Source organism: Vulpes vulpes, chromosome 13, assembly GCF_048418805.1.
Source record: "Vulpes vulpes isolate BD-2025 chromosome 13, VulVul3, whole genome shotgun sequence".
Lineage (NCBI taxonomy): Eukaryota > Metazoa > Chordata > Mammalia > Carnivora > Canidae > Vulpes > Vulpes vulpes.
In genome coordinates this window covers 72,185,198-72,212,979 of record NC_132792.1, presented here as the reverse complement: position 1 = coordinate 72,212,979, position 27,782 = coordinate 72,185,198, and the positions used below count along the sequence as shown (strand labels likewise).

Sequence of the window (27,782 nt, the reverse complement as noted above, 5' to 3'; positions counted from 1 at the left end):
TGCTGTAAGGTCTTACAACAAATGACAGGATTTAGGTTGGAGGCTAGGAAAGACTTCCCTAAGGTATGATGCTCAAAATGGGAACTGAGAGATGAGGAGGGATTCATTGGAGAGAAGTGGCTTTTCAAGTGGGACCCCAGAGCTTCCTCTTCCTAGGAAGAAAGTGCAGCCTTATTCAACATGTGAGGATTGGAGACAAGGCAGTGTGTGTCTGACGCTCAGAGAGGCAGGGACAAGATGAGCCAGAGGAGATCGGGTGGCCATGAGGGATACACGGCCAAGTTTTCCAAAATGTGCTGGTAAAACATCAGTGATCAGCAAGTTAGCTTCTAGCCCAGCCCTTCTGTCTCCCTCAGTGTCAGTACAGGGAAAGGAGCATTCAGGAAAAGAGCCGATGCAGGAATATTCAGATTCAGGAAGGAGTAGATCCAAGGGGACATCCAGAGGCACCCTCTCCTGGCCAAAAATCATCTTCCCTTGTGATGGATACAGATTCTGCCGGAAGGGTATATCCATTGTACTATTCCCTCTGTTTTTGTATATGTTTGAAATTTTACCTAATAATGAATGTTTTAAGTTAAAAGTAAAAGAGCCCTTTCTTACCAGCCCCAGTTTGATTATAAATATGGGTCAGGAGCCAGGTGATTCCCTGAGACTGTAACCCTTGGCTGGCCTTTTCAAGAGAAGGGCTGTGATTACCCTCCCTAAGGAGGAGGGAAGAGACAGGCTCATTCTGTTGGTTGAAGAATCAAAGAATTAGAGTACTTGGTTCAATTCCGTGAACCTCCTACATCTGGGGAATTAGGCTATAAATCCTATGAAGCATTCTCTGAGGATTTCCAAGAATTGTTTACACCCAGACCACAAACAACACGACAGGAATACAGACTTTATTTCTCCGTGTTTTGGCATTTACAGCTCAGATAGAAATTGTGAAGAAGCAGAGTAGGAGAGCAATGAAGAATTGTGCACATTTTTTGAAATTTTCATTTCCTCTGTGGTTCCAGCTTTATGTTTGGAATACTCTTTCTTCCTCTCTATTTCTTCCTCTCTCTTGCTCTCTCTCTTCCATTCTACCTTTCCTTCTGCCTTGCTTTTTCTCTAAGTGCCAATTCTTAACATACACCAGGTACCATACAAGGTAGTAGAGGACAGGAAGGTAAACAAGGAGGCACTCATCCTTACCTAAAGGTCAACACAATAATTAAATTTAAATTAAACTAAATAATTAACATTAAAATGAAGTAAATTAAAGCACAAGATCAAACATAATTTTAGACCAGGATATGTACTCTGAAGGAAGGGGATAGCACACTTGATATGAAAACACGTTTGTAGAATGAATGAATTTGCACTTGGAGGTGAGAAGCAGCCCCCTCCTAGTCTTCAGGTCCCCAAATCAAAAGTTTCTTGCATTGTAATATTTCCAAGGGTCTTTTAGCCTATACCAGACCCATTCTTTCCATTCTTCCAAAAAGAAATGCTTAAAGTGAGATGGTAGAGCTTTTGTTCACAACACCCTCCTCTAGCCCCCATCAACCATTCTCTGAACTGTTATTTTATCCTAAATAAAATATATACATTTTCTACGTCTTTCATTAGGATTGCATTTAGATCCAACTTGAGGAAGATTATAGGAAAGCAAGTTACTTGTAATAAAAAAAACAGAGGTTAGCAGTAATGAATTCTTTCAATGGAGTTCCTTGAAAGCAAATCTAGATTTGGAGCAAAGCCATGGGATTCAGAGCAAAGGCAGAAGAACAAGTAGAGCAGGCCATTGACATTGAAAAAGAGTAATTTCCTTTCTTATTTTGAATTTATTTGAGTTTTAGGAACAGTGAGAAGGTTACATTTGGGCAACACCAAACATTAGTTCATTAATACAACTACTGTTTAAAAAATAATTCAACTTCATGTCATGTTCCCCCCAGGAAATGGGGGGAAAGAGTGAAGAAGAGCAGAGCAGAAGCAAAGCAGGACAGAAGGAAAGACTGTCATAGAGAGGAGAAGAAAGAGAAGGAAGAAAAGGACACACACAAAAAACAAAACATGGATCCCTGGGTGGCACAGCAGTTTGGCACCTGCCTTTGGCCCAGGGTGCGATCCTGGAGACCCAGGATTGAATCCCACGTCGGGCTCCCGGTGCATGGAGCCTGCTTCTCCCTCTGCCTATGTCTCTGCCTCTCTCTCTCTCTCTCTCTGTGTGACTATCATAAATAATAAATTAAAAAAAAAAAACATGTAAACACCAGTTGGGGAAAGGACACCCAAAGGAAGCAAGGAGGAAAAAGGGAAGAAAGTCAAAACTTCGTTATTCACTTGAACAACACAATATTGATTTCTATCAGTTCTCTTTGAAATGCTAATTAGCTAACTAGCTAGTATCAGACTCAAAACCCTCATTCTGAATAAAAAATCTTTATTTAAAATGGAAAAGTACCTTAGTCTTCCTCTGAGGAACTAGTCTCTGAATTACTAAGCAACCTCTGCAACAATTCAAATGCACAGATCTCAGAATCCAGAAGTAATCCTGACCTCATCTAGAGGTTTTTAAAGAAAAATTCTTGGATTATATTTCCAAAGGTGCTACATCTTTTACCAAATCTTATCCAAATATATAGAGATATTCAGTTCAAAATTATAGGATAAACTGCCCACTGACTTTATGATCATTGAATTGTCTTATTCCAAGTCAGATCAATTCTTCGGGCTGCAGTGAGAAAACAAAATTACCTGGGGTCAGCTGGACTCAATTCGGGGTTTACCAGAAGGAAGAACTTCTCCTCTACCCTCTTAGTTCTGTGTATGAGGGCCTGCAAATTAAATCAACAAACAGGGGATCCCTGGGTGGTGCAGCGGTTTGGCGCCTGCCTTTGGCCCAGGGCGCGATCCTGGAGACCCGGGATCGAATCCCACGTCGGGCTCCCGGTGCATGGAGCCTGCTTCTCCCTCTGCCTGTGTCTCTGCCTCTCTCTCTCTCTCTCTCTCTGTGACTATCATAAGTAAATAAAAATAAATAAAAAAAAAATAAATCAATCAACAAACAGATTAGCAAGACAAAATACAGACTCAATTACATATGTAATCATGTGTGCGAGTATGTAAATTATGTATGTAATCATGTGTGCACACACAAGCATTCCCAAGGAAATATGACTCTAGGAGGTCATTAGATTTTGGAATCTATCTTTAATAGGGGATGAGAGATGGCAGACGGACACTTCTGGGAAAACAAATGATTTCTAAAAAGTGGGGGAGAAAAGGCATTTATGGAAAAACAAGTGACTTGTGGAGAAATAAAGCACTCTAAAAAAGTGGAGGGGAGATATAATAGTTTTATGATAGTCTATTTGGGTGTGGTGCTGACTTTTCCTCTCCAAGAAGGTTCAAGTTACTCCTGGGGAGGGCATTTATGATAATTGAGTTCTTTTAAGGCACTCTGCTTTAAGGCAGATAAAAGATGCCAGGAACTCAAATGCCTTCAACTGGAAATAATTTTTACCGTGGTTTATTCTGGACCCCTCCAGATGCAATGCACCCAAATGGCACATATTGTGAATCCTTGGATTTGGATGGTTTTGCAATCTCGTATTTCTTAGTCAGTCAAGTGGCATTCGAAATCATCTTCTTAGAACTGTGGCAGCCTACCCAGAAATTCATGTTCTCTCTCTTTCTGAGAAGGGTATTACACTAACATCAGGGGGCATAGAGGAAGAAGATTTGTCTTATTTCCATGAGAACGCAAACACTGTCATCTACAGCCAGATTGCTTCCAGGTATCCCATTGATCCTGTGTACATGGAACACAAAGACTGTAGGCCTGCAGGTTCTCGGGGAAATAATCAGACACATGGCTCTAGGGCCAGAAAAGTCTGGTACAGAGATAGGTGTGCTGAGTGCTGAGGTGGACTAGAGGAGTAGAGATGCTGGAGTGCAGGGAATCTCTCAGGGAGGGGCTGCTAAGGGAGGAGGCCCAGGTGCAGCACCCTAACCAGTGCCAGTAACTCAAGGATGAGCAGATAAAAATGGAGAAGCAAGAGATAAAGAATAGAAGGAAAAATGGGAGACAGACAAATCTGAAATAAAGAGGAAGAGATTCAGTAAAGTGAAAGGCTATTCTTGGGGTAAAAGGAAGCTTATCACATGTGTGCAATCTTGTGGAGGAAGAGCTGGGATACAAAGGGTTTAACAGAAAAGTCTCTTTTCCAGGAAGCAGAGGGTAGCTTTGCAGTAGAAGGGCAATTTTCATCAGAAATAAGAGAGGGGAAAGAAAGAGGGAAGATAAATCACATAAGCTCTCCAAGGGAGACTTGGTTTCTTTTCTATAAAATGAGATCATTGCACTAGATAAGATCTGAGGTCCTATCATCTATTGCAACCTTTTAATAAATAAGAGAATCCCATTGAGTCTTTTGCAGCTGTTTTGTGTGTTTGATTTTAGAGTGAAGTTTTGTAAGCTATTCATTCTTTTGCACCAAAATTCTGATGGACATACTATATACTTCTTGGAACTACTGAGGAAATCCTTGTATTTCAATATCTTAATGGTGTGGGGGGTGCTGGAAATATTGTTCAGTGTCACTTACATAATATTCCAGCTTGGGATGTGTAACCTGAATCTAACCATGAGGAAACAGACAAATCCAAAACAAGGAACACTTTTTTTTTCTTTTTTGTACTGACCTCTTCAAAAAAATGCCAATGTCAAAAAGAAAGACAGTGGAAATATTTCTGATTTAAAAAACTATATTGATAAGACAACCAAATGCAATATCTGATTCCAGACTCAATTCTGTACCACAGGGGAAAATCCTATAATGGACATTGTTAAAGTCAATTGATGAAATTGGAATATTGATAGTGGAGACAGTGGATTAGAAAAAAAGTATTGTATCAGTGTTAAATTGACCAAAGTTGATAAATTTATTGTGGTTATCTAAAAGAATATCTCTAGTCATAAGAAAGAGACATTGATATATTTTTGGGTAAAGAACCATTGTCTTAGTCCTTTTTTAAAAAAAAAAAAAGATTTTATTTATTTATTCATGAGAAATACAGAGAGAGCCAGAGACATAGACAGAGGGAGAAGCAGGCTCTCTGTGGGGAGCCAGATGCAGGACTCAATCCCAGGACCCTGGGATCACATACTGAGCCCTCAGGCATCCCTGTCTTAGTCTTTTTGAGTTGCTATAACAAAATACTACAAGCTGGATAGTTTATAAACAGCAGAAATATATTGGTCACAGTTCTGGAGGCTAGAAGTCCAAGATCTGGTGAGAGCTCTCTTCTGGGCTGAAGACGTCTCATAGTATTCTTGGGTGGCAGAAGGGGCTTAGGAAGCTCTCTGGGCCTCTTTTAGAAGGCACTGATCCCATTCATAATTTAAGCATCTCCCAGAGGCTCCTCCTACTAATACCAGCCTCTTTAAGGGTTAGGGTTTCAACATATGAATGGAGGGGGACACAAACAATCAGCCCCTAGCAGCCAAGATGTATACAATTTACTCTCAAATGGTTCAGAGAAAAAAGGCTAGAGAAGGGGTGGGGTGGGCGGGGGTGTGGGGGAGGCTAGTGATAAAGTAAAAGAGGCCAAATGACAGTCTGGGCAAAGAGAATATAAGTATTCAATATTCAATAGACAACTTTTTTACTTCTGCAATTCTCCTGTTAAGTTTCAAATAATTTTCAAATAAAGAGTGAAAATATACATTGTTAGCTAAAACAGTACTTAGGGTTCTATCTGCTAGCATCAAAAGTTCCAGAGAATTCTACTTTAATGATAATGCAGTGCCTTACTAAGAGAATTTTTCTTGAAACAACTGAGCTGACATTATTTGTGTAAAAGCAAAAAATTAAGGATTTCATGGTAATGTGAATTTGTAATAAGGAATAACTCTAAGATTGCCCTGTATTTTCTGTTTGGGGATATATTCATCTTATAAAAATTAATTGCTAAACAGAAAGGAAAAAATCAAACGAACCAAGGAAATTCTAATTGTTGCTATAGCAGAGAATTCATAAAGGGGGGTCATCCATGGACATGAAATTTGCCTTGGCTATAGGCAAAAAATTTACTTTGTAAATTGTAAGATACATAGAAAGCAAAGCTGACAGAAAATCTTCCCTTTTCTATTGCCAGAATATTTTCTTACCAAGTTCCTGAAGTGTCCTGGAGCAGGCTCAATTTCTTTTTTAGGACATGCAATAAAAGTGAAGAGGGATGCCTGGGTGGCACAGCGGTTGAGCACCTGCCTTTAGTTCAGGGCGTGATCCAAGGGTCGGGGATCGAGTCCCACATCAGGCTCCCTGCGAGGAGCCTGCTTCTCCTTCTGCCTGTGTCTCTGCCTCTTTCTCTGTGTCTTTCATGAATGAATAAATAGAAAATCTTTAAAAATAAATAAAAATAAAAGGGGTGAAGATTACAGGGGAAGATGGACTAGGCTAATTTTCCAATTCTTCTACATGCAAGAGCGGATGATTTAAGGATGCTGTGTATGCAACGTTTTGTTATGCTTTGCTATTAGTCACTGCTTTGAAAAACAGCCTTTAATAACGCCTGTGAAAGACCGTATCCTCGTGGTTCTGACTCTCCAGAGTCGGCTAGCGCTTGGTCTAGTTGACCAGCAATGCAGCCTTCTTCCTGCAGGTGGCGCTGCGCGCGAACGCCGTCCTGGGGCGCCAGGGTGTGAAAAGGGGGTGGGGCTTTCGGCTGGTGCCGCCCTGCAGGGATGCCCCATACTCAGAGAGGAGGACGCAGTCTACTCCAAAACCATCTGTACCGCAGCAAACAGTAGAGATAAGGAACGAGGTCATGAGTAGCTTCTGTGTCACTCAAAGGTGTTGGGATTAAAACAGCACAACCTTTTGTTCTTATGTCCTAAACTGAGAATAAGGGTGTCATTCTCGAAGTCATTATTCCATGACCCTTTATTTCCCATTGTCTCACCTTCTTCTTCTCCTTACTTTTCTTCCCACCGTGTCCTTTCATCTCCCAGATTTGCTTTACAATTGAGGTAGGTGGTTCCCACCCCATAGAAATTATACTTTCATTAAAAGAGAGAGAGAGAGAGAGAGAAAGAAACAGAACAAACGAACAACAAAAAATATATTTTAAAAACACAAGAAAAAGAAAAGAAATTACATTATCAAAAATTCTTTTGTGTGCTGGTCTCCAACTGACCTAAAATATTGACATAACTGCTCGAGAGATATGGTAGCAGAAGATTACTGTGCTGGCCAGAAAAAAAACCCTGAAGATCCAGAGTAAGATGTGGACTTTCTGCTAGCTTGATTGGGAGTGGATGTGAGAAGTAGCCATTGGAAGGTATTTCTCACCAATATTGTCTTTTGAAGTTCACCTTACTCAAGGGGAATGTGTTAGAAATGATCGTTGAGGTCGACCGTGTTTTCCATTAATTAGTGTGCATCTTTCCTACAGGAGTCATTTTTTTCCAATTCATTTTTCAAAGATCATAGACAACAGCCTTTCTCTATCAAAATATAAAAACAAAATACAGTTCTATCCCCAGTTCTTGGCAATCCTTCTATTTTTTTCCATTCTTGTCCAAAGACTATAAGGTGGCCTGGTTATGATAAGTTAATGGATCTGTGGAGAAATGCCAGCTGGACTGTAAAACTCAAAACCTATTCTTAGTCTTGGTAAGTCTTGTTATGGTGTGTTGCATAGTGTGCAAACTGACTAACGTTTCAGTGGCAAAGTGAATTCCCCCAAAGAGCTCCTCTCCTAAAGGAAGCCAGTATGTTTTCAGGTGAGCCCTGTCCATGTCTGGACCATACAAGCAATGCTTCAGACACGGCAGATGGCGGCAAAGCGGAGGGAAATGATAAAACTTATTTTAAAAACATGTAAACAAACTTTTAAAGAACATACTAAACAAATGCAGTTCGTAAAATAAGAGAAATGGTTGAGAGGTGATTCCTGTACAATCTTTCCTCTATGAAAGAATAAGTGGTGAGAGCCAGTGAGCAAACATGTCTTCTTCTAAGAGAATGGCAGTAAGGAACAGACAAGAGCTATAGGAAGAATTATGTTCAGATGATAGTAGGACAAACTGCATACCAGGTAAGACAAGAAACATTGCCAAGGAGGTTTTATGGCCTTCTTATTTGTAAGAAAGAATAAACTTTCCTTTGTGAATGAAGTGCGTTTATTCTTGTTTAGAAGCAGAAAGTAAATCAGCCAGCCCCTCGCGTTTCCAGTGATTATTTATCCCTTTCATCCGCAGAATCTCAAAGCTGCCAGGAACCTTGGAGATTATCCACTTTATAAATGAGGACACCAGTTGAAATGATTGTCCAAAGTCATGCAGAGTTGACACAGCAAGCCAATCTGTCAACCTCCAGTCCATAGCTGTTTTCCGACTACACAAAATCACCTCCTTAGTTTACCTACTTCCACCATATACACAGAAAGCTCACCCCACCCCACCCCATTTCCAGATCCCACACCCCACGTGTGTTTTGAATAGCTTTCCTGTCATAGGTCATGACTTCTGCATATGGTTGGGCCCACAGAGGGCAGACACTAGGAGCCCCATCTGATTAAGCTCAGCTAAACACTCAAAGAAGTGAAGAGCTTTGCTGAGGTCACAGGTACTTGTCCCAAGCCCCCAGCTCCATGTGACTTATTTTCGGGGGACAGCACTGCATGTCCCTTTTGACAAAATGTCTTCCTTTTTGCCTTTGTAGGATTCACAGCGGCAGCCTCCCTCGTGTCTTTGGCTTGGGCCTTGGCCTCTTACCAGAAGGCTCTCCGGGACTCTCGAGATGACAAGAAGCCCATCAGCTACATGGCTGTTGTCATCCAGTTCTGCTGGCATTTCTTCACCATTGCTGCCAGAGTCATCACCTTCGCCCTCTTTGCCTCGGTTTTCCAGCTGTACTTTGGGATCTTCATCGTCCTCCACTGGTGCATCATGACCTTCTGGATTGTCCACTGTGAGACAGAATTCTGTATCACCAAATGGGAAGAGATTGTGTTCGACATGGTGGTGGGGATCATCTACATCTTCAGCTGGTTCAACGTCAAGGAAGGCAGGACACGCTGCAGGCTCTTCATTTACTATTTTGTGATCCTGCTGGAAAATACAGCCTTGAGTGCCCTCTGGTACCTCTACAAGGCTCCCCCGTTTGCAGATGCGTTCGCCATCCCAGCACTGTGTGTGGTGTTCAGCAGCTTTCTAACTGGCGTCGTTTTTATGCTGATGTATTATGCCTTCTTTCACCCCAATGGACCCAGATTCGGGCAGTCACCCAGTTGTGCTTGTGAGGACCCAGTCGCTGCCTTCACCCTGCCTCCAGAAGTGGCCACCAGCACGCTCCGGTCCATCTCCAACAACCGCAGTGTCGCCAGCGACCGCGACCAGAAATTTGCAGAGCGGGATGGGTGTGTACCTGTCTTTCAGGTGAGGCCCACGGCTCCGTCCACCCCGTCATCTCGCCTGCCACGGATTGAAGAATCCGTCATTAAAATTGACCTGTTCAGGAATAGGTACCCAGCGTGGGAGAGGCACGTTTTGGACCGAAGCCTTCGAAAGGCCATTTTAGCCTTTGAATGTTCCCCGTCTCCTCCGAGGCTGCAGTACAAAGATGATGCCCTGATCCAGGAGCGGTTGGAGTATGAAACCACGTTATAAGATGCAAGGCCTGGGAGGAGCCACAACCTCCAGGTGAAGGGGTGGCAGCAGGGCCGTGGCAATAATGAAACTTTGTCCTAGAGCAGGGCAACGAGCTGTAATGCGCTTCGTCTGACCCTCCATCAGCTGACTGCCTGCTGCTGGTCTCCTTCCAAAACAGCCACTGAAGGGAAGGGAAACGGGCCGGCTCAGCGGGACTCCTTGTTGCTACCAACCCCTCCTGCCCACTTTCAGCGTGTCCACCAGAGGGTACTATGATCACGGAAAATGTTGCCTCCGATCAATAGGGTGTTTTGATGGAGTTAATTGACCTTTGCATAAAAATATATTCAGTCACACACACACACACACACACACACACACACACACACACGGCACCAGTCCTCTGTCAAAATAGCTTAGGTGATTTTTCTTGATGCAAAGCTCTGATTCTGAATATAAAAACAGAGAGAAAATATATCCCTCAAGACTCCAGAAAAAAAAAAATAGTACTACTTAGGAAAGAATTTCATAGACCATTCTCATCTGGAAACCACTACCACGCGTGAAAATCCTACCCAATGGACAACAACAAACTCAACTGTTGTTTACATGTGTATGCGAATCGGTAGAATGGTTCACTTTCAACACATTTCAGGATCTGTCTCTTATTTTAAGTTTTCAGTTGAGAACATCCTTTCCGACAGAAATCCTATGCAGCACATGTATGGCTTTTGACAAGACCAGGGAGCTCTCAATGATTTCGTGATGTAAACTAAATGATCATCCTGATTCAGTCTTCAGTCGCAAAAATGTAGTAAGTACATGAAGAGGAAGCAGGGAAACAAGGCAAAAGGAGTGTCTGATTTCCTGGCCTGTGCAGCTCACGCGGGCTCATAGGTGCAGAGCAACAGGAGAGGAATATGCTGAACTGGATGTTTCGAGACGTGGGGAAGCATGGCTCTGTGTGAATACAGGCAAGCGCGAGTCCAGAGCACGCTGCGCCACACCTTCCTAGTGCCAAACACGTCCAACCACAGGACTGATGTGGAAGTCCCAAACACCTGAGAACGAGTGGCGTGAGCCCCCCAAAGTGGACGTGAGAGTGCACCATCAAGTTCCCCACTGTGTACAGACTCCCCTCCCCCCAACCCAAGGTCAAAGTGATGTGTCTTTTAGAGGCTTTGGACACTTTTTAGTAAGTATGAGCAGACAGTGCAGTGAATATGCTATGAGACAACCCTTCCCAACTGACGGAGGGCTTATCACTAGATCCAGCTAAGATTTGTATTTGAATCATTTGTAAAGTCGCACTCTGAACAAACTTCTGGGTTTTTAATACCTCCGTACGGCAAGTAAACGTCCCTTGCTTTCTGTTCCCAGTGTCCTCAGTCATGGTGCTTTTCGTTGCATTAAAAGTGCCGGTCAAACTTTGATAGTATTTTTTTATAGTTGGTGCAGAGTGGAATAACTCATGGATTATTTCAATATTTTTGTAATAAAAAATATAGGGTATACATATAGGCATCATCACTTTTTTTATAGACCTGGAATCGTTTAAAACACTTTAAGCATCAGAATTACTTGGGATGTCAGGAACTGGTCCACAAATCCCATCAGCCTGCCTCAGCAGATTGAGAACACTTGTCTCTTGCAAGATCACCCTACTTTGCAATGTCGGTGCCCCCAGGAACCTGGCCAGGGGTGCTATCAGGATATCAGGTGACAAGAGAATCAGCTTAACTAGAAAGGGCTTGTCAAGACTGGCCAATGTTTCCCAGGATGTGAGAGCTGTAAATGATTATCTTCATCCATCCATGATCACAAAGCTGACCACAGTGGAAGATGTCTTAAACTTCCTTCCCTGGTTTTATATTAACCCAACTTATATATTAAATATTAGTCAAGTCACTCAAAAAAGAGAGAGACAGAGAGACAGAAGAGGGAAAAGTCCGTTTAGCTTAATTATTCTGTGATTTGGACTGTACAATCCACTTAAAATAGTCAAGTTCTATAGCCACCACCTATAGTGGGTGTGTCACACAGAGACTGCTGTCCCAGTGACATCCACGGGAAATGGCAGAGGGTTCAATCTATGACTTCCTTTGGTACAAAGCCCCAGAACAACATTTTAAAAATAGATGATTTTTTATTGGTAGAGATACTTTCCTAGCACTCCATGGTTCGATCCTCCAAGCAAGATTTCCACTAAAAAATAATAATCTTTTGTTTGGATGTGAAAAGATTACCTAGTCGTCAGTAAAGGCCCAGGAAGACGCTCTTCTTGTCAGCAATTGGTGAAAACATTGCACCCCCATTATAGATGGAAAAAGTGATTATATTGGCAAAAATTCTTCACTTTCGTGCAGGACCATGAGTTATTAGCTTCAGTATTTCCAAGAAAACTTTTAATTGATGATCTTTGGAAATTGAATGGCTCAATTGAACTATACCTTTGATTTCATGAGTAAATGCCAGATTACAGTTAGAGTGTCAATCAACACAAACTCAGCAGGCCCCAACACTCCTCAATCATGTAAGTCCTGAGTTATTTCTCAATTTGATACCCCATTTAACATGTTAAGAGTCAAAATGAGTACTGTGTGAATAAACAATAATGTACTGTGCTTTGTCTTGGAGGTAAGAATACAGTTAGGAGGGTGTAAAAAGTTTGTATTTCTCAGCAATTTCCCAAATACCATAAATACTCCATTATCCAACATACTTGAAGATGATGATGTTTTAGTTAGTCAAAAATTCTTGCTAAGGAAAGGATATCTTCACCATAAACTCCAAACTCTCTCAAGATTACAGGAACCAAAAAATTCTGCTTCTGAGGAAAAGCGTGACCTAATCTTGTTTCCATGATTCAGAAAAAGCACTGTGCTGCCCTCAGATGGTGTGATGAGAACCGTTATTATTCATTTCTAGATATATAGAAAACACAGAGTTTAAAGTATTAGGATTTAAAGAGACATTGTCAATGTGCAAAGGAACAAAGCTTGATTTTTGTATCTGTATTTTAATTCTTCCTAAGATTTCATTTTCAATCTGCCATGAAACCCTCCACAGACAGTAACCAGAGAGCCCAGAGAGCCCAAAAAGAACATGCTACAGTTAGCACACAGATTGGAAATGCTGGATTCTTTCTCTGTGGGATCCAACTTCCTGTGTTCTACTTGGATTCTCTGAGGGGAGGGGAGTCCTGCTCTTAGCACTCCCTTTTTGCCCAAGACCATAAATTTTCCAAAAGAAAACGTTATACATCTTTTTCACTTTCAAATTAGCATTTGAAAATGAAGCTGTGTTTAAGATTAAAGAATATATACATATGTGATATATATATACACGTGTGTGTGTGTGTGTGTGTGTGTGTGTGTGTATCTTAACCATACTGAGGTTTTTAAGTATTTGTGTGGAAGAAAAAAAAATTTTCCAAGTAAGTCAAAGTTTGGTCTCCCATAATGACTATGTCTTTTAAATCCTCTTAGCCATTCTCATTGTCCTACTTAACTATGTGCTGTCTAGTTCAGTAACACTGACTTTGCGGACACTCCATTACTATTCATTTTTGATAATGCCATGAGTCCAACAAGTGAAATAAATTTTCTTACTGACTTGGCAAGAACATGCAATTCGAGTATTAGTACAATATAAAATATGAAGATACCAGAAGATAAAAGTATAATGAAGTATTTATGCTTAATTCCTAAATGCCCAATTTATTTTACTCTATGAATCAATTAAGTGATAGCACTGACCAATTAAAAGTGAATGGGAATAATTGAAATCTCAATGACTTGTTTCTTAAAATACCGTAACATGCATATGTGTTATGTATGTATATATGTATGGTTTACATATATATCTACACACACAACAAAAGAACAGAGATGAAAAAGATGAAGCATATACTGCCCTTTCATGCATATTAACTGGTGTGTTACCAACACGTGAATTTTTAGTTAAAAATCTTTTACCTCCTCTTTTTCAGCCCAAACTTACAATCCCTGTCTATACGATATAAGACATCAACATACTGGTAATGTTGAGGGAAATACCTAGATGCAATTTATCACTTTTAGCTTAAATAAGCTATTTCACTCCTATAAGATTTCATCTTCTAAGAAGCTAAATAGAATAGGTTTGAATCATTTCAAGGTTTCTTTCTCCCAACTGATTGAATTGAGCAAAGAAAAACTCTTGTGTCCTTACCAGACTGTGTAAGGTTACACATTTGCCTTTAAACATACCAAATGCCATCGAGTGGAAGAAGTTCTCCCACAATGTTTAGATAAGAATCCACTATTTTTTTCTAATGAACCATTTTCTAGACTAAATATATGCTCTCCTGCATTCTCATACATCTTTGCCATTAGCCATCACTGTTTCTATATAAAACTTGGATGAGATGCCTGCATTTTTATGTTTCTAAGGAGAATTCCTTAAAGCCTTTTTAAAAATAGCTCAGACTGTCTTTCAGAAATATAGCTTAGAGGATGGTTGAAGTGCATGGTGAAAACAGCAGATCTGAGGTGCTTGTTTCTATAAATTCAGTGATGGATGCAGATCAACTCATGTTCATTTATCTTCAACAGTCCAGTGTCACTTCTGAAAACAATCAAAATGATTGCTTCTGCCAGCTTGTGACTCATAACACCCTTCTTCCCCCTCTGAAGCCTGGGCATTTCAACATGGCCGAAGAAGGGTGATTTTCGTCTACTGCCTACCCACTGAAGCACCCAACTTCCATTTCCAAGTCTCTGGCCCTGACCTGACCTGTATCAGGCTGTGAAGTGATCTCAGCAGTCGGGTTGCATCTCCTCTGCTCACTTAGGAAAGCTGTACTGTCCACTGCAGGGCTTTGTCTCTGGACCTATGTCTGGTCCAGTTGTAATCCTAGAAATGGGCACACAGAAAGACTCAATCTGTGCCTGGGATCAACAGTCTCAACAGTAGGATTACTCATTCAACAGTAAAACTCCACAGAATGTGGGTGGAATTGTATAAAAACACAATGAGCCATTTAATTTTGTTAATTGTAGCAATTAGGCTAGCTCGAACACAGCCTGTGCTCACAGCAGAAAGCCAAGTGGAAGAAATGGCAAACAGCCTTTTGCCCACAGAAATGAGGGGTTCAGAAACTCTCCTTTGAGTGTGTAAGGCATCATGTTGTTTGAGCATCCATCTGAAGCTCTTTCTCTAGATTCCATAAGAAAAAAAAATCACATTCTTGTTATATTGTATGCAGCGATCTAATCCCAAAACGTAAAACTCTGTCAGTCTTTTGTGGTGTATGTTCTGCTCAATAGGGATGGTTTAATGTCCCTGAAATGCCTAATCATTTTGCTAAAATATTTTACTCACATAAATAATATACTGACATAATATGTCAGAAACACTGACAAACTCAAATTTTTGCTTTGGTTATTTTTTTACCCTTAGATTTCTTGCAGTTCAGTTCCTCATGCTGATAGTAACTTACCATGACCGGAACTTATTGTGTGCCAAGTGCTGTGCTATAGAGCTTTACCTATGTGACCTCATTTAATCCTTACAACCATCCATGAGTTAAGTAAGACCATTTACAGATGACAAAACATAATCTCAGAGACACTAAACAAATTGCCAAAGATCCCACAAGTAGGAAACAGTGGACCTGAGAATTGAGCACAACTTGTAACAACTTTGCACAACTAAAAATTTTTCTAGAAGACCAAGGAACATTTTCCCACCAACATCTATTTCAGATTTGGCAAGCTTTCAGGAGAAACAAAATCGTGGTCTGACAATGAAATCTTCCAAAGCAAGTTTTATTTAAGGTCAAAGATGTCTTCCAAAATGAAAAGTTAAAAATAAAAGTCAATAGTGAGAAATGGAAATTGCTATCACCTGTGACTGAATTTTACTTCCACTCCCCAATCCATGGTAGGTAGATACGTGCTATTTTTCCATTCTGGACAATTGTCCTCCTCCATGACCCTACTCTACACTAAAGTAAGCGATAAATATAAAGTAACCTGATGGCTCTTCTTTTGTATTCTATACATGTGCTATATTGTCATCCAGTTAGGCACACTGAAAAATAAACTCCAGTGCTTACTCTGAAACTCTGACAGAAAGAGACAGAGACAGAGAAAGAGAGAGAGGAAGGAGGGGGAGGGAGAGAGGAAAGAAAGGTAGACAAACATTTGAAGTGACATTATCCTATCCCACTGCCATGATTTTTCTCTAAATTATATATCTTGCAGTTCACACAATTTAATATGTAAGAGGATTATTATACCATTAGCTTGACCCATCATATAAATTGAGGACTTTTACCTTATATTGAAAGGTTAGGTGTAAAGAATAAAGCAAACATTTACCAACTATTTGTTGAACTGATTATAAAATGATTGATATGTCCTTTCCCTCCTCACTTTCGATGTAACATGTCTGAGTTCTATAGGATAACAGTAAAACTCATTCAATGGCATTGTATAGTAAGCTGTGTGATGTCCTTTGAATTGATGCTAAACAAATAGCCAGTAATAAACCCTAAATTTTTTCAACCTTGGTCTTTATTTTAGAAAAATATGCAGTGTTCAATCTGACTTTAAAGTATGAAAAATACAAGCAATCTTCTGTCTTCCTACTTTGAGAAGATTTAAGCAGATCTTTATGATGATATGTTAAATTAGAAGTCACTAATTTTTATTGAAAGTAGCACCTAGGCAGCCTGGGTGGCTCAGCGGTTTAGCGCCGCCTTCAGCCCAGGGTGTGATCCTGGAGACCAGGGATCGAGTCTAACATCAGGCAACCTGCAAGGAGACTGCTTCTCCCTCTGCCTCCCTCTGTGCCTCTCTCTCTCTGTGTCTCATGAATAAATAAATAATATCTTAAAAAAAGAAAAAAGAAAACACCTAAAGAGAGATCTAAATGTTACTACAGCACATTCCTTTTATAGATGAGACAACCAAGATCCAAAGAGATCAGGTCATTTTTGTAATCAGGATTCCTTCAGTCATATGATCCACAGGACTAGCCAGGAAACACACAGCCAAGTGCAGGAGTCTCACAATCCAGCAGTTTACACTTTGGTTATTAGCAGCAAAATGGGAGTCTTCTGACTTTAACTCTTTTTTGCGCTCTTACACAACTCCTATTTTTAATATCTACATTTAATACTATACTAGAGCAACAAGGAAACATAGCTTTCCCAATATTGTATTATGTAAGCCTCATAATAAACAACTGTCACACAATGACAAACATAAGGTAATGATGTAAATATAAAGATAAGTCAACAATGGCTGACTGTCTATAAAGAAAAAAGTAATTTTATAATTTGTTTCTATGCCTCTTCAATACTAGGCATTTTTAAGTCAAGGTCACAAGGCAACAAAAAGAAATTGAAATACTTTTTTGGCACATAGCACTTGACTCTAAACAATCATATCTGAATAACCTTTGGAGATATTCCTGAGAACTCTTTTTAAGAAGAGGCATGAAATTAGGATACCTCTAAAATGTCTGAAGACTTTTCCAATAAGCTGCTTCTCTGATCTTCAGGAAATGACTTTTATTAGCACATATGGTACGTCTCCAGCATAGCGTTTAGGAATAACAAATTTCCAGACCTAAACGTCAGATATTGCAAACTGAGACGTTGACCTAAAGCCATACTTCCTGTGCCCAGAAGAGAACACTGTGCTGCCTTACATTCAGGAGTCAGGACAGCCAGACTCACCTCGTGTGGATACTGCATGCTGGCAAAGTACCCAAATCGAGTTTCTCCCTGCAATATGGCCATGTGGTTGGCTTCCCTCAGCTGTAAGGGGTATATTGCTAAAGGTAACTATTAATTTGCATAACAAATTTTCTCTAAGTGAAATAAGTCTGGTCAGGGAATGCACAGATTCTCTAAGGAATAAAAGGAAAGAGAAAAAACAGATTCATTTTTATAAGCACAGAATAATTCAACACATCTCTTGGTGAGTCCCATTAAATATCAACAAAACAGTTGACCTAATAATGGTGGGAAGCGTGAGGTATGGTCTCTAGGTTCAAGCCACCACCGTAGGTAGTTGATCACTGTGATTACTGCTGTTTTAGCCATCATGCAGGCCAAGAAGAGTATAGTTACTGATACGATGTTTGCAGAGCAAAGATCATGATGATAAAACAGACCAACATCAAAACTAATTAATCAACTTGATAAGCAAATATTACCAGCTCAGTACCAACACAAAATGTTCTCTTGTGTTGTTATTAAAGCCTGTCACCTAACTCTGTTATTAGAATTTCAGAAAATGTAAGGTTTCATGTTTTTATTATACTTCCATGTATCAAATTAAGCTAGTGCCCCTCTCCTCTCTCTATTGCTTGATTTGCATTAAAATGGAACTAATCAAATTCTTATTTCATTTAAGTGCTACAAATATTAACAAATGGAGATGTTGCATTTGAGTTAATTTAATTTAATAGTTCTAGTGGCATTCTGGTATGGAGTTGTACCAAATCAAGACTCTTAATTATTTCAAATTAATTCATTTATCAGTAAGTTCTACAACACCCCTAAGTGAGTTGAAAATACAGCTCAGGTTTCTATCATTGTACGAAATTCCTCTTTTGGTTACAAACCAGTAGAACGTGTCTTAATCAACATCAGCATTTCAATCCATTGTGATTCTGGCACTTGGGCATGTCGGGTACTGCTAGTACTGCTACGTAAAACTTAGCAATTGACCTTCGACCCGGACTCTCTATGGGCCCCACTGTGAGTTCTTACTCTATTCGAATTGCAAGCAATAGTACATCATCCTGTAACCAAAGGAGATCTGTTGGCTAGTCAAAGAATTGTCATTTTTATATCCTTCTTTCAAAGAACTAAAACATTCAACTTTCCTTATTAACCTTTCTAATGTATTGTACATAGAAAAGGAAATGGATCCCTGAAATACGTTCCAAAAGCCTGGGGTGAAACATTTCCCTAGGTCTGAATCAGAGGCTTGACGCCCCATGAAGAGGAATAAGTGTCTCATGTGCCACAGGAAAGGGAAGGGGGACGAGCCCAATCATTCAAAATGTGAGCCGCGACTGTCACAAAGATGTGTAGTGTTGATGGTATCGATTCCCTTCTTTTTTTACAGAAACATCTTGGAACTTGTCAAGCTTTACGGAAGGTGATTTGCGTTAATTAATGCAACAGACCCTTTAATCTTGCAAATTCTTGACTTGTAATATTGTAGCCAAGCTACCGCAAGGGAAAATTAATCAGTTAGTGGGAAGGAACAGTCGTGCCATGCCGAGCCATGCCATGCCCGGGCCTGAAGAGAAAGACCTCTGTGAAGTAGAGCACTAATGAATTCATGCTACCTGCTTCCTCATCATTCATGCTATGAATATTCATCCGCTTCATTTGTTTTTGCCAGAAAGAGCTGCTTTAAAAAAAAAGAAAAAGAAAAATGTCGATGGATTCCTGGGGCTCGCATAGCTCAGAGAATAGGTATTGGGTCATGGAGACTCCTGCTAATGGATACAAATCTACTTGTGTTTGGAAATGAAAAGAAAAAATGTCATTGTCATCTCTTTAATGATTGATCTGAGTACAGTGGCCGCCCTCACTTCGTTTCTTGAGAATAGTGTTGTCAGCGTTGTGTTAACCAATCTATGAAACTTGAATCTGTAATTCCATTTCAGAGGTAAAATCTGCATGGATGTAACTATTCAATAATTTGATTCCTGCCTTCCTGGGTGGTGGAACCTGGTGGTTTCAAAGTGAGGCACATGAGCATGTGGAATTGACCTTCCTGTTGTTTCTGAGAGCCTACAAAACCTCGGTTACAAGCTATAAGGTCATCAAGAGAGATTCTTATTGCCTAAATGTTCACTTACAAGTAAACAGGTAGTTTCAGAATTTAAACAATCATGGTTCTTTCCCACTTGTTTCTCTGTTTTCCAAGAAAGGTTTGAGCTCCAAGATAAGGATGAATATACTCCAGATTATAGTTTCAGGGCTTGCAAAGGAGTCAGACATCCAGTATGTTCTGATAAAGTTCCTGTCTAACCTTTTGGTAGAACAATTTTAGGAGTGAACCCTAGAGGAATGATGAAAGTCATCAGGTTTTTCCAATGAGCAACCTAACAGAAAAATCTTGTAAAAAGAAGCAAAGATCCTTTTTCTTGTGTTTCGAAGATGTTTCTCCTTGCTAAGTAGACCATTTTAGTGATTTGAGAGCTACTGAATGTAATCCCAGTTACAGGTGCCAGTATTGTGCTGCCTACCCTACTCTGTCAAAGTCATTTTTCAGAACCGGCGCTTGGCACAAGCACTGAAATCTAATGGCAAAAACTGGCCTACCACCATGTGACTTCTTTTCAATTACAAGGCAATGAAAACTGATAAGTTGAAGAAAACTGTAATTTCCTGAACTTCAAAGCCAAAATGGGCACAAAGAGATTCTGTAACATACAGTGAGTTGATTGACTGTGGGGACCCAGGAGCAATAAACAATCCACTTAGGCAAGGCTCATGAGTGAGAGCAGCTATAAGCTGTGTTGGCACAGAAGGTGATTGAAGAGGACACCTCCCAGTAGCTCATCAGGAATACTTGCCTTTTTAGAGAGCAGAGGATCAGAGTAGCCCCTGCCATTCCATCACTCCGAGGATAGTTACACCCATATGTGAAGGGCCAAGGCAGAGGCCAGAGAAGATGTCAGGGGCTTCATGTCTGAGACTAACTCTGTCTGTAAGGGAACAGCTCTCCTTGATCATTGGCCCCTATGCTGCTAGCTAGTTCTGCATGCCAAGAGCTTCTGATGAATTATAAGATGAGGTGTTTAAAGGTGTTGTAAGTACTCCTGCTTGTAGAACATGAACCATTGAATTATCCCTCATTCTAACAGGAACGAGATTCAGGGTTACTATGGCCTTACTCATCATCCCATTGTAAATATATCATGACATCATGAGAGCCTCTGTGTTCAAATTCACTAAACCAGGTTTACACGTCCTAGGTCTATGTATCTATCCCCAAATTGGAAAAATAATTCCTTGAGGATGATCTTCAGAATAATGGAAGTGAAAAAATGTGGACAGTTAAGTGATTTTCACCATACACAAGACTACTAGAGTACTGATAGCCCTGCAGCTCTGATTCTTTTTTTTCTTCTCATGACTAAGTTTCTTTCCACTTAGGGGCCTTCAACATCTGAATTTTCCAGATGATTGGTGAACCATCTTAACTAAACAGAAAGTACACACTATGGCGTTGTTAAACTATAAAGGCTGTCCACGTGAATGCAAATATCCCAAAGCAAAGTGAAGAAGTAGGTCACTCAAGCAGTAAATTAGGTCTTTGTGATGTCAAACAGTTGGATACTTGGGAAAATCCAGATGTTTGAATGATATGGTTTCTCATCTGGTTGTCTGGTGTTGTCTAGATAGACAGAAAATGCTCAGGTGTTATAGGTAATGAAATTTAACTTTCTTGTGAAGTAATCTATTGCTAGTGGTATTCTGCTGCTAAAAATCTCTTTGTTGTGCAAAGAGGAATAAATAATGCAGAGCAAATGCTATTTGATTTTTATTTACTTTTGGCAAACACATGAGTGGAAGAGGCTTGGGAGGTTGTCCTAGGGGTATTCAGATGTGATTGTAGCACAGACCTCCTTCAGAAAGAAGGTTCTGGAGGCCTGCCACTGGGCTCCTTCCTGCCAAGGAAACATTTTATTCAGCTCCTTCCCAATCCTTTATAATTCTATCATTGCCCCTCTGCTCTTCACATAATCTTCATTGTTCACAAGTCTATTTGACTGAATTGTTCAAGAGAAATACAAATTGGTTAACTTTTTATTCTTCAAATAGGAAGTTTTCATTTTAAGGATTACATCTTCTAAGCAGAAAAATAAACTACTCAATGCAGTTATTTTATGGTGCATGTTATGGTGTTAACAGAAGTAAAAGGTGTTTTTCCCAAATTAAACAGAATGCATAATTTTTTTTTGTTTGGTTTGCTGATGTCATTTTGATTGCCAAGGACTAACTGGTTATACATATTAGAATATTAGTGTTTCCTTTGTAGTCATGGAAAAGAGAAAAAGGAAAAAATGTCATCAAAGGAAAGTTCATTTTCCAGAAGGAAGTTTGAGATAGTCCTATGACTCTTGTATCTGTGATTACTTGTGAACAATTTCTTCCTTGTTTCATCTGATTTGGCCCTGGATTGGTGAGTGTGTGCATTTCCTCAAATTGTGTGCTTACCTTATTTACTGTTCTGAAGTTGGACAGAAAAACAGGCAAGCTATTCAGACCGATTTTCTTTCCCATGAGCTTATGATGCAGAACTTGTTCTGAGGCATCAACTGTAAGCAAGGCACACAGAGCACTGGAAGGTATTCAGCTCTGCCAAGGTCATGAGAGGATTTCCAGAGAAAATCTAAATGTTTTGTACATTCTTAGGTAGTGTTGTGATTGTGTCGAATTCTACATTTCAGTGCCAACTTAGAAGGACTTCATGGGGTAATCAGTCCCCACACTTGTCGGCTCCCTCCTCCCATCAGACGCAGAAATCGCATCACCCCAAAATCAAATGGGTGCTCTCCCTTGCTTAGCAAGGGCTTCCAGCCACCAAGTGTCAATTGCCCTATGCTAACCGTGTTTTGTAAATGCTCCTTTGGATGGCAGACCTTTGGATGCATCTTTGGATGGTTTGCTAGTCCTACACCTGTGAAAGCCTTCCAGCCTACAGAGCTGCTCCTTCCTGTCACAGATGACATACCAACCCGATATGGCTTTGCTTTCCTTTTTCCTTGAGATTTTTACCTCACTAACTCCTTTTCCAAATCTTTGTACCTTCATGTTATCAATAGGATATTTAGTTCAATGTTTCAGTCAACTGGCAACAAAGAGGCAACAATCAATTGGCAACTACAAAAACATTAGGCACTTTTTTTTGTTATCTTTTGTTATGTAATAATTGAGAGGAAGTTATGGTTTAGTAGAAAACTAAAAAAATCCCTGTGTTGATTATAATGGCTATTTTAAATACTTAAATATATTCTATTAAACCGTATCCTTTTACACTATGAAATCTATTCTTTTCTGGAGACAAGAACATGCAGGGGCCGTGTCCAGCAGTGGAAACACAGGGGCCTGGAATCTGAGCCCCTTGAGTCCTCATTCGTTGTTGGTCACTTAAGCCTCAGAAATTCATCCTCTGCCTCTTTTTTCCCCATATGTAAAAGAGAGATAATCTTTATCTACCTACCTCAGAGTGGTGTTGTGAGGAGGAATTAAGTTCTTAAAGTGCTTGACACTTGATAACTAACATTAGCATAAAGGAGGCCTGTGTGCAGCCTTAGGATAGGCTGCAGTGGGGGAGATGAAGGCGGCCTAGCAACATGACAGCAATAAGTCACGAAGTAGAGAGTATGATCACTTAACAGAAGTGAAACTTTTTCTTCAAAGGTCTAATAGAACTTTTTTTTAAATTATCAGCTTTTAAATGAGAAAAATTAACTCTTTTCATACAAACATTTAAAAGTTTCATATACACTAACGATTTTCCTCTTAGCCAAACTGAATTTTACTACATATTTATTAAACATATCCAGAAGACTGGGCTCCTTCTGATGCCTAAAGAGTTTGCATGCCAATACCAAACTCCATTTTCCAGAATGCCCACATGATGTCGGAGTTCAGAACTAATGATTGCCAAGTGGTGTTCTGGAACCCACTACCAGGAGGTAACAATTTGAATAGATAGATTAGATTTTGTGTTATTTACAGTGAGTTTCTTTTTCATCCCTAAGATGACACATCTCTCCAGATTATAAATAAATTTTAAATTTTTCAGAGACGTGTTTACACAAGGGTTTCTATATAGTGATATACATGTATACTTACACATGCATAAATCTTAGTATACAACTATAGGACAAAGGAGATGGTAGGAAAACAACTATAGGGAACATCCTGTACAACTTCCCCCCAAAGTAAATGCTTTTTCTTAAATATTTAGTCCTAAATAACATGATTTGAGGTTATAAATATTTATCATTTTTGAGTCATGGAGGCAATATTGTGAAGTAGTAATTCACCCATGGAATTATACTAACAATTCAGATACTGTTTTAAAGATGTGACTTCACGGGGAAAAGTTATGTACATAAATGCTGTCATTGTGCCCTTAGTTTATAATTATATTCCATTGCAAAAAAACAATGCATGCTCTTAAAAATATGAAATAAGTTTCAGAAAGTTTATCTTTATAAGTGGGTTTAAAATCATGTTGTGCCTGGAGCTAACATAGTGTATACCTTCAACATAATCTCTTCTGGATTCCAAAATCTAGTTGCTGGTGGTATAGCTTAAAATTTCAGATTGGTGAAACATTTCTGATGCATGGTATTAAACCTTTTGAAGCATGAATTTAACCTAGGCAATTATCTGATCCATTAAAAAAAGTTTATGTTGCCATGCCAGACTTAAGATAAATATCATTTTTTAGACTCAAAATATGAGAATTGTGAGTCGAAATAATTTGAATTTCTCTGACTTTTTCCCCCAGTGCCAAAAGTTTTTCAAACCAAAAGTGTAACAGAATGTCCTTGTTTCTGAAGGGAAATATCCGTGTCTTTCTTTTATTTTTGTGCAAGAGACCTGAATTTAACTGTACTAGATTCAGGTGCATGCAAATAAGAAAATGTATGGCAGCCTTTTAGGGGGGTTGGCCAGGATGAGAGAGGGCTGTGCAGAGAACTCATCATTGAAAGGCTGTATGACAAAGGTACAAAACAGAATCTAAAAGTAGTAGAGCTGTACAACTCCTTGTAATGATAGAAATGAAATTCCTCACCAAAGAGATGAAAAAACAGCTGTAGACAACATGTTATTAGACAGAAGCTACATTAATTACTGCGAAAAAGGAAATTTGAACCCCTTATATTTTACCCTTAAGGCTTTCCAGTCCACATGAAACTTTCCAGAGTGTTCCCTGAAAACAGTAGACTTTTTTAGAAAACTAATTTTTAGCAGAGATATATGTGACTATACTGCCATGGACCAATCATTATATAATTATTGTGTATGCAATTCTTCATAAATGTAGTTGTCAACTTTTACGATTACTTCCAGTTAATTCTGTTCCATAAACATGTGGTAGAAAACACATGGAAAATTCTTTTTTGCTCCAAAGGAATGCCTGCTAACTTATTTATAGCCTCTCTTATTCCTGGCATATTAATATCACCAAACTCCTTTCATATCTAGATGGTACGAGATCACTAAAAAAATGAGGTTTTCAGCAAACTGCTTATTAAGGTCTCACCTAAAGCTTCTCTTTAGTGAAGGTGGCAGAAGGAGAGGGAACATGGGTGAGAACCTTTCCTCTATTAAATTGTCTCTGCTTTTCTTCTCAGTTATCAGACAGCTCAGTAGCCTGGAGAGCAAAATGATGTAAGACATGCAAATTAGGTTTTTCCCATTCTCAGAGCAAGGAGGGCAACCAATGAGCCAGAGGTTACCACACCTTTGAAACCAAATAGTACATTGAATTTAGGGCTAAGACAAAAAAAAAAAAAAAAAAGTAAAGTATGAGCAACATCATCCATCCTGTTGGTTCTTTTCATAGTTTTTACTGAATTATTTTTACAGTGTAGATCAGAAGTTTCTAGTAATGATAAGTAATACCATTTTATTTATAGCTTCAATACAGAAATGGTGAAAATATGAGTTACAAAATTACCAGGGATACAGACTTTGTCTGTACTGACACCTTACCTAGCAAATTGGAAACAAATACTAGTCAATATTCTGGTTTCATTAAAAACATCTAGTTAAAAAAAAGGAGCATTTTGCTCAGCATCAAACCATTACACAATATAAACCTGCTTCCAAATGGCAAGGATTTTTGCTACTGACATTTGTTCTTCATTCTGCAGTTATTTTAAGTAAATAATTTTCACATCTAACTACCTCAGCTACTGTTATTTTATTTAGAAACATGAAATCATGCACTTTGTAACCAACAAGTTTTTCATTTAAAAATTCAAAAGGATACTTGGTGCAAAGCAATTTTCAAAAATTTGTATATGATATAAGAAACCCAACCTCAGGAGGTTGTTCTTAATTTTGTTTATTGGTTTCTAAGTTCGATTGGGGTAAAATCTCCTTTCCACTTAACACCAAGAGAAGCTGCTCTATATTTGCTTAATTTGCCTTAAACATTTTGTGCTCCTTTCCCTGTTCAATTTTTTTTGTTTGTTTGTTTTAAATCTATCTCTGAAAAGAAAATATAACAGGTGGCAGATGAACATCAAACAAGAGAATGGACCAATCACTTCTCAGTTCCCTGTTGTCAACTCTGCATGACATTCTGATTGTGCAAAATTGCCATTCCTGTGCTTCTCTCTCCCATGATCATTCCAGAAATAAGGTCTGAGAGATCCCATGTGTGTGTTTAGGGAACAGTGTAGACTTTTCCCCCAGTACAAGCACAGTGCCTGGACCCGAATGATAACCTTGGCAGTTCTTGTGCTTTTACTTTGTAAACATTGTACAAATGTATTTGGAATTTTATTTGAAATGAAGAATTAAACTAGTTATTAAATTTTTTTCCTTCCTGTAAATATATATATTCAAACTCCATGTATCCAAACATTCCTTTAGCGTTCGGATTGTAAGAGTGTCTTTATTGGCTGGACGCCGCTGTCTCAGGCCGCGGTCCCATGTGCTCTAGTTGAAAGCACAGTGTGTGAAGTATTTGATGTACTATAATACCATAGTTATTTTGGTCTGTTAAGTAAGTTGCAAATTGTGATGAAATGAAGTGGAAAGTAGTGCTTCATAATGAACAAATTTCCTTGGTTACATGATTTTTTCTTGTAAAACTTTAAAAAAAAAGAAAACTTGAAATTTTATATATTTGGATTTTGTAGATTTTTTTTTTATTTTATTGCAACACAAGGTACCAAAATCATTAAATAAAGTACACTGTGGTCATTTTAACAGAAGTCTGAGTTCCTGATTCTTTATAAATCTATGAAGAGAGCAGTCATTGTGGGTCTAAGATGGGTAGACGGGGGGAGTAGGCCATCTTCTTAGGCATATCCTCAAGACAAAATGATTTATACCTGAAAATAAAGAAAGCTGAGTTCTGCCAAATCTGAGATTTAAAATAAAATTATATAAATTTCTAGGATATGTTTCATTTGTTTATTTCTGAAAAGTGCTAAAGAATGTTTCTCTAGAACCAGTATTAAAACAAAGAGATGTTTCATATCACAGAAGGTTAACAATTTAAATAATTTGTCTAAACATTAAGAAAAGGAAGAACTGTCAATGAACAAAAGCACTTTTTAAAAAGATGATGTGTCTAAATGCCTGATTTTCCTACAAAATTAGGGTTTATGCTTAATGTAATTATTTTTCTCAAAATATTCTAATTTTTTTGTTTTAAAGAAACTTTCTATTATCTATACAGTTTGGTAAGAGATATATTGGCTTATAAAAGCTTTCTTTTAGGGGTACGTGCATGGCTTACTCAGTTGAGCATCTGAACAAGCAGGTCACGAACTCGGGGCTGTGAGATCAAGCCCCATATGGGGCTCTGCACTCAGCGAGGAGTTTGCTTGGGATTCTCTTCTCCCTTTCCCTCTACCCCTCTCCTGCTTGCTCTCTCTCAAGTAAATAAATAAATCTTTAAAAAAGAAATAAAAGCCTTCCTTTATAAAACGGAACTATAGCTAAGCTCTGACTATATGGGTAGAAACTACTATCAATATCAAATAGAAACAGATAAAACTATTAGAAAGACCAATGAAAAAAATTTCAAGAATTCACTTGTTTCTTTTCAGGGTGACTATTTGACATGCATAGTATTGGGGTTATAAATATGAATAAAACACATTTTCTTCTTAAAGAATACAGTCTATTAAAGAAATGAATTATATTCTTTGGTAGTAAAAGTCAAGGTCTGCACAGACTATTCTGGGAGCATCTAACACAGCTTGAAAGAAGACGGGGCGGGGAGGGAGTCACACCAGTGAAGGAGCCTAGGTCTCTGAATGAGTTGATGGAACAGAGTCCCTACCTCACCCTGGCTGAACCAAAATGGAAACAAGCAATATATAAATGTCTACTGGGTTGATGTACTGATATCTG

At 39.1% G+C, this 27,782-nt stretch overlaps 1 protein-coding gene across 2 annotated transcripts in view; it reads left to right on the top strand.

The window, feature by feature from the left end:
* XKR4 (XK related 4) overlaps positions 1-25,211 on the top strand; it is a 436,026-nt gene extending 410,815 nt beyond the window's left edge. The window contains exons 3-4 of one of the 2 annotated variants that reach the window (XR_011996661.1): positions 8,709-10,832; positions 18,769-25,211. Coding sequence is in view for 1 of the 2 variants with exons in the window: in XM_072734717.1 (XP_072590818.1) it covers positions 8,709-9,655 (947 nt within the window). In the remaining variant the exon portion in view is untranslated. Of the gene's footprint in view, positions 1-8,708; positions 11,555-18,768 lie in introns of those variants that run through there. The other variant, XM_072734717.1, reaches the window with a different exon arrangement.
* The last annotated feature ends 2,571 nt before the right edge of the window (positions 25,212-27,782 follow it).